General features: G+C 38.4%; 1 protein-coding gene across 4 annotated transcripts in view; it reads right to left on the bottom strand.

Annotated features, from left to right (window-relative positions):
* LRGUK (leucine rich repeats and guanylate kinase domain containing) overlaps positions 1 to 7504 on the bottom strand; it is a 121443-nt gene that overhangs the window by 77997 nt on the left and 35942 nt on the right. For 2 of the 4 annotated variants that reach the window (XM_081532926.1, XM_081532922.1), the window contains exons 4-5: positions 7024 to 7124; positions 3080 to 3161 (exon numbers count right to left, since the gene is read on the bottom strand). In XM_081532926.1, the coding sequence (XP_081389052.1) occupies positions 3080 to 3161; positions 7024 to 7124 (183 nt within the window). The remainder of the gene's footprint in view (positions 1 to 3079; positions 3162 to 7023; positions 7125 to 7504) is intronic. The other 2 variants (XM_081532923.1, XM_081532925.1) reach the window with 1 other exon arrangement.

The raw sequence follows: 7504 nt of genomic DNA, 5'->3' as shown, positions 1-7504 counted from the left end.
TGTCTTTAATACTCTTCAATAAAGTTTTATTATGTTCCTTCTACAGGTCTTACTGATCTTTAATAAGAAATATATTCTTGTAAATAGTGTTTCTTGTAAAGGCTGTGTTTTCTAGTTGCTTGTTTGTGGTGTAGAGTAATGCAGCTGATTTCTATTTATTGAAGTTGTATCCAACTACCTTGTTGAACTCTCAAAACTCTATTATTTCTAGTAACTTATTGCCAATTCTTTTTCATATTCTTTGTAGACAATCACATCATTTGTAAAAAATGACTTTTTCTCTGTATCAATTTTATATTTTCCTTTAATTTCTTTCTCTTATCTTTTGGTACTGAGTAACACCTCTAAAACAATGATGGTTAGAAGTGGCAAAGGTGGTTATCTTGCCTTGTATCCTTGATTTTAAAGAGTGCTTTTAACATGTTCCCAGTTGAGATAAAGTTTGTTTCAAATATTTTTGTTGACATTCTTACCAAGTTGAGGAAATTTCCTGTTACTAGTTTACTAAGAGTTTTTATTGTGAAGGAAAAATGGATTCTATCAAATTTTTTGTATTCATTGATCACATGGTTTATTTCCCTTAATCTGTTCAAGTTATTAATGACATTTTAAAATCTGCTTCTGTTAAACTAGCCTTACATTCATGAGATAAACCTAACTTGATCATGGTATATTATCTTTTTCATATATTGTCAGATCCAGTTTGCTAATATTTTGTTTAGGATTTTTATGTCTATATCATAAGTGAAATAAGCCTGCCATTTTCCTTTCTCTTATCTTTCCTTGTCTGGTTTGGGTATCAAAGCAATCTTATTAGAATGAACCATGCATACACTTTCTGTTTTAAATCTTTGAATGAATTTGTTCATTTTTGAAAGATTTGTTCTTCAAAGTTTGGGTCTGGTGGGGTTTTTGTATGAAGATATTTAATTCATTTTAATTTGTAATGAGTTACTTTAATAGTGATAGGACTACTCAGTGTTTCTATCTCCAAGTCAGTGCTTTGGTATATAATACGTTTCTAGGGATTTATCCACTTCATCTAAGTTTTCAAGTTTACTGGCATTAAAAAGTTGTCTAGAAATTCTTTTTTTATCTTAAAGGTTTTTAGTCTTTTCAAAAAACTCTAATTACATAATTACACACAACATGATATGCCTGAACAGAACAAAAGAAAGAGGCATAGTTAGTACTGTTTAAAAACTAGCCTACCCTCTTTCAAAGCTGTAAGCTATCTAAGAAGTCATTTATGAAGGGAAGCTTGTTATGGGTACTTGTCTTTGCATTTTTAAAAACCTAGGTGAGGAATAGTGCCACGGTACATTCTAATTATGTGTCCATATTCTGAATTCCAATCGGTTCTGATGTAATAATTAAAGCTTTTTACACTTTGGAGAGAAGACTCTATTGTTACATATAAAGTTAAGTTTAAAAAAAACCCCTGATTTCTTCCTCCACTGACCTTTACAAAGTCATAATAGTTTAGCTTTTTACATGGAAAGATAAATTTAGTAGAAATTGAGACTTTCATGATAGATATGTTTTAAAGAGCATCTTCAGTCCAAAATATCATTGAATTGTTTTCTCTGACAATTCCACGCTGCACATGGAAGACTATTTTTCTGGGAGGCAGGATTCCAGACTGCTGTGTCACAGTGTCACTCAGGGTACCCTGGGGGATACAAGTGGCTCTGGATACTCAATTTCTTCTGGCTGATTGGGGCTTAGGGGGCAGCTGACTTCTAGAGTAGTGCTTTTCAAGCTTTAATATCAACTCACATCACCTGGGGGTTTTGTTAGAAGTGCAGATTCTGATTTCAGAGGTCTGGGGTAGCATCCAAGAGCCTGCATTTCTAAGAAGTTCCAGGCAATGCTGCTGCTGCTGGTACTCCTTGAGGAGCATTCTTCTAGATGGCCCGAGATGACGAGATCTCCAAGCCAGATTGTTTCAGAGCTGTCAGATTCTATCTCTTTGCAAATGCAATACATGTACAACAGTCAAGTATAAAGTGAAGGTTCCGTGAACGGGTGCTGCTAACGTGTACTACTTTTAGTTTGTCATCAAAACATTTCATTTTGATCATTTTCTTATTAGGCTACATTCAGGAACACTTGCTTGTTTCAAGAGCACCATCTAAATTTCCACTAATTGCTCATTTTCACATATAAGTTCTAAAGAGAGTGATGCTACGTTTTAAGCTTTCCATCGTATACAAATAAAGGGTTTTTCCTACAAAATATGTCTTCAAGAAAATTTATCTTCTGTTCTCCCCACATCCCAGCCTCATTACAAGTGTAGTGTGTATTAGCTGCTCCCACATCCCTGGAATGAGGCACCCAAGGGCAATCAATTCATTCTCCACTCTGCCCCCAAAAATCCTCAGGTGGGTAGAAAGATACTTACTGAGAAAGAGAAGGCACTGCTCCCTTATCACCCAGAAAACATCGGTCTCTGGTGTAAAGTGGTTCAAGCTCATTAAACTCACAGATCCCGTCAACCCCTTAGGGTCCAGAAGCTGGAGTGTGTCTACTTGAAAGTAGGTGCTCTGTTCGCACGGGAGCCTAGCTCGTGAAACAGGTATGTTGCTAAAGTTGGCTACGAATCATTTGAAATACACTGGAGAAGATTACTAGTTAAAGGGAGCTTTATATGACTTTTTCTGTAAAATAAATACTCACTAATTTTGGTCGTATCTGGATTTTCAGATACTGGACTTACATAAAGTAGGGCACCAGTTTAAGTAAATTTGAAGAAGGGAGTTGGGTAAACAGAACTTTTTATCTGGTTCTAGAACTAAAACTAAGCCTATGTTTATCAGAAGAATGACTGACTTCTTAGCTTTTCAGGTGTAAGAAGTTCTTGGCAAGCTTTGCTTGCAATCTTACTCCATGGTCAGTAAGATACCTTCCTTCATTTTGTGAGTATCAATGCTGAGCCATTTCAATGAGTCACACATCTCTAGTAAATCTGCCTATCTGGCACTACTTCATGTCATCCAGGATACACATATTAATTACACATCTATTAACTACATGGGCCTATTAACCAAGCTTTCCCCGTTACTCATTCAAAGGATACTGTCCAAAATTAGTTTCGTGAGAGACTCATATGCCGATAAACTGCACATTTCTGAAATTTGGTTGTAGGAAAAATCCACCTTCTGATGAGAGAAAGAGAGCAGGATGTTATTCATCTTAACCACACTATTACTGGCATAAGAAGAATGTCTTTTCTGATGAGGAGTTACACCTCACAGTTCAAAACACACTCAGGCTAACTTACTTGCCCTGTGTTCATTTCCTAACTGGGACTCTTTTCTGTCCACTTTGAGGGGAAGCAAGGGGGAGACCCTTCCCTGTGGCCAGTGCACACCCCCCCCACAACAGAGATGCTTTCCGTTTCTGCAGTCACTCTCCCCATTTTCAGCGTTTATTTTAAACTTTCTTGATCTTCCTCCAGAACTTAACCTCAACTTCACCCTTACCATGTCTCCATCTTCTCTAACTCCCGGTAGCCTGTGTACACCTAGTTTATATGTATATCCTGTTTCTAGTTTCTTCACTTTCTCTGTTTCTATCTCAGTTTACTCTCCCACGTCACCCCCTAAATGCCAGAAAAGTTTTTCTTATTTATCCCTCAAGCCATACCTCTTCTACTCAGCACCCTTTCTCAAAATTGACTGTTTTATTATAGGAAAGCATTTGCAAAAGTATCAGTTGTCCCTACTCAAAAATATGAGAAAGAAAAACAATATTAAATAACTAATATATTCACCTACTGGCAAAAGATGGAAAAAATATTTTTAAACACTGCACTGATAACTTTGTTGGGCACACTGTAACCATTTTCTGGAAAACTATAAGCAATTATATAATAAGTATTATTCTTATCTTCTTTTGCCCTTTAAAACAGTAATTTTAACCCCCCAAAATTGCTAAGATTATTTTTATCAATATTTTAAATACTAAATACTTTAAATACTAAAACTTTTAAATACTGAACACTAAAAAATTTTTTTTGAAAACAGCTCAAGTGGAAAGAATAGAAAACTGGTGGTTAAATTGATTACAATACAGCAACAAGACTGCAGAGTCAGTAAAATAAAAGTAAGTGAATCATGTGAAGAAATAGAAATATGCAAATAAAACGCTATTAGTTAAAAAAATCAGAAACAAAATTTTATGCATGTACAAGTTGCAACTATGTAAAATGTATCCCATGACTGAATTAAAAAGTCAGTTTGGCATAACAAAATGAAGATTCATGTTTACTCTTTTCTTCTATATAATAATGATAGGCTAGAAATAAACTTCTAATTATCTAGGCTTATTTACAACTGACATTTTTGCTCATGATACCTATTTAACTACACCCCTGTCGGGACTCTATCCATCCATTTATTTACACTGGGCTTGTTGAGAGACCTTAAAAGGGTTATGATACTGCCCTGACTCCCACTGGGAGTTCCACTGGAGCCCAGAGCTTGTAAGAAGTGCCCATCAATCAGATGAAACTTCTTCACCTGCTGCTGCTGCTGCTAAGTCGCTTCAGTTGTGCCCGACTCTGTGCGACCCCATAGACAGCAGCCCACTAGGCTCTGCTGTCCCTGGGATTCTCCAGGCAAGAACACTGGAGTGGGTTGTCATTTCCTTCTCCAATGCACGAAAGTGAAAAGTGAAAGTGAAGTCGCTCAGTCGTGTCTGACTCGTAGCGACCCCATGGACTGCAGCCTACCAGGCTCCTCCGTCCATGGGATTCTCCAGGCAAGAGTACTGGAGTGGGGTGCCATTGCCTTCTCCGACTTCTTCACCTACTAAAAGCAAAATCATTCCAGCAAATATAAAAAGGGTACAAGTAAAGGCTCCTGTTCTTTGGGACACGTATGCTTTCTCTGGTTGGTGGTATAAGGCACTAAAATAATAAATGAAACAAAAGCAAAGCTTCCCCAAAGGGTGGAATATTATACACAAGCCTGATTTACTGGAAAAAAATGGGCTTTGGGTCTCCGTCATGGGGTTCAGTGCCAGCCCTGTGACCTCCCAGGAAAGGTTAAGTAAGTTATTCGACCTTTTGTGCTTCTGCAAACCCATGTGTAAAATGGGACCATCCCAGCTGCCTCATAGTTCTACTGGGGGGATCTGGTAAGATCTTGCATTGGAAACCCTGGAAGATCTCGATCATTCCCCTCCCAGGTTCACAAAGGGTTCACTTAGGGTTCACACAGGGTTGAAGTACCTCATCAGGGGCATTCTGGCAGTTTGCAAGTACTTTTCTAAAGGTACCAATATATCTGCTCTTAATTCTCTAGGAACCTTAAACACTGAGGTATCTGCCATAACGATGGAAACACATCATTATACACTTGTCCAAACCCACAGCCCGTATGACACCAAGAGTGAATCCTAACATAAACTGTGGTTTTGGGGTGACCATGATGTGTCATAGGTTGGAGAGTAACAAATGCCCCACTCTGGTGGGGACTGTTGACCGTGGGGAAGCTGTGCATATAGTGGGGGCAGGAGATATATGGGAAATCTCTGTCCCTTCCCCTCAATTTTGCTCTGAACCTAAAACTGCTCTTGAAAAAAAAAGAGATGGGTTATCTGATTTGCTTTGGTTTACTTGCACAGTCTTTTGGGGGATGGGGTGAGGTAAGGTTGTGAATAAAAGAAACTCCAGGAAAGTTTTTCCCAGAAGGGTTCACTCTGTTGCTGTGGCTGGTTTCCCTGGGGCCTAGGGCAAGATGGAAGGAACAAAGAATCCAGACAGCAAAGGACAGAGAATCTAGACAGCTCTGCAAGAACAATTTCTGATGCCCTGGAGACCGTGAGGCCCCACACTGAAGACCAATAGGCACTTTGTGTGGCTTATCTGGATAAAGGAATGTTACCCCAACAATAACTGTAACTTCAAAGGGAAAAAACTCACTACTGATAAAAATGTAGCAATGTGAAACAACAGAAGAAAAATTGAGAGAGACATCTCCCTGGCAGTGGAGAGGGTGTCAGATTCTTGACTTCAAATGGACCCAGAAGGATACTTTGGATCTAAATTAATTGGGTTTACAAATAAAGTAAAACTAGTAGATAATAAAAGGCAACTGTTCTCCATTCTGCAAAATAAATTTTAATGAAATACTTGAGTCCAGTAGAAGGACACTCAACCCCAGCTTGTTGCAATAGTTCCCAAATTCATCAGCATGTTACAGCCACGTGGGCGGGGTCCTTGAAAAATCCCCACACTCAGGCCTTACTTTGGACCACTTGAATCAGAATCTCTGGGAGTGGGGTCCAGGCTTCAGCAGTTTTTAAAATTTCCCAGGTGATTCTAACGTGCAGAAAATTGGGGTACCATCAGTCTGTGATCTCTCTGCTTAATTAAGTATGGTCCATGGACCAGCAGCAATGGCTTGCCAGGAAAGTTGTTAGAAAGGAGAGTCTCAGGCCCACCCCAGTTCTACTAGGTTAGAATCTCATTTTCACAAGAACGCCACGTGAGCTATATTCACATTAAAGCGTGAGACACTGGGTTCCATAGCAGAGTAAGCTGCTCTGTCAATCAACATTCCTCAAGTTTCATTCTGCCTGAGAAATGCAGAAGCATGTGCAGAGAAGCAAGAATGAAGATCTGAAATCACTGTTTCTAAACAGAAGCTAAGGTTGGATCAATAAGAAGGCAAAATGTAAGCCCCTAGGAAATTTTTACAAATATTTTCAGGTACAAAATTGTTCCACTATAACAAAAATAAACAAACGATTACTAGTATTTAAATGAAGCATAGAAAAAGGAAGGAAGTTAATTCTTTGGTTTGAACACTAGGTTTCAGCAAAGCTTCTGAAAAACATCTCCTGAAAGACTCTATCTTTTTTTCTAAAATAAATGATACACAAGTCCTTCTCCTTTTTTAAAATTCATTTTCCCTCTATCTTATTCTCTCTGAATTCTCTTTGGGTGCTGTTTGGCTTGTTAATGTATTTCACAAATCAGTTAACACATGAAATTAGTGTATGAATAAAACCTACCTTGAGGTTTTTGGGTGGCTTGAAATTGAAGAATGTTGTCAGGTGATTCTGAGAAGCATTAAGTTCTAGAAGATAAGGCATACAGCTCACACAAGACAAATCTGGGAGGAGGGACAGTGGAAATGAATACAGAATAAAGTAAGCCAATAAAATAAAAATTAGACAAAGTCATTAAAAACAGCAAACATTATATCAGGACATTTGAAAATTACGCTAGTTGCAAGCCCATCTTCATTATTCCAGATGAGTTAAATGAACAAAAATAGGAATAAGCAAAACAACACACACACACACACACACACACACACACACACACACACACACACAGAGCATGGAAAGCACATCATGAGCCTACAATGTAACCTTCTTCTCCAGGGCCCCCCACCCCCACAATGGAACTATTCTTCTCCAGGGCCCCCTCACCCCTCCTCCTGTTGCCATCTTCCAGCATCCTCAAGAAAAATGGCCAAGGTTTCCTGAG

The sequence above is a fragment of the Giraffa tippelskirchi genome, chromosome 10, assembly GCF_054371585.1.
Source record: "Giraffa tippelskirchi isolate mGirTip1 chromosome 10, T2T-mGirTip1v1.2.pri, whole genome shotgun sequence".
NCBI lineage: Eukaryota > Metazoa > Chordata > Mammalia > Artiodactyla > Giraffidae > Giraffa > Giraffa tippelskirchi.
The sequence above is the reverse complement of the archived record's forward strand: the minus strand, read 5'-3'. Positions and strand labels throughout refer to the sequence as shown.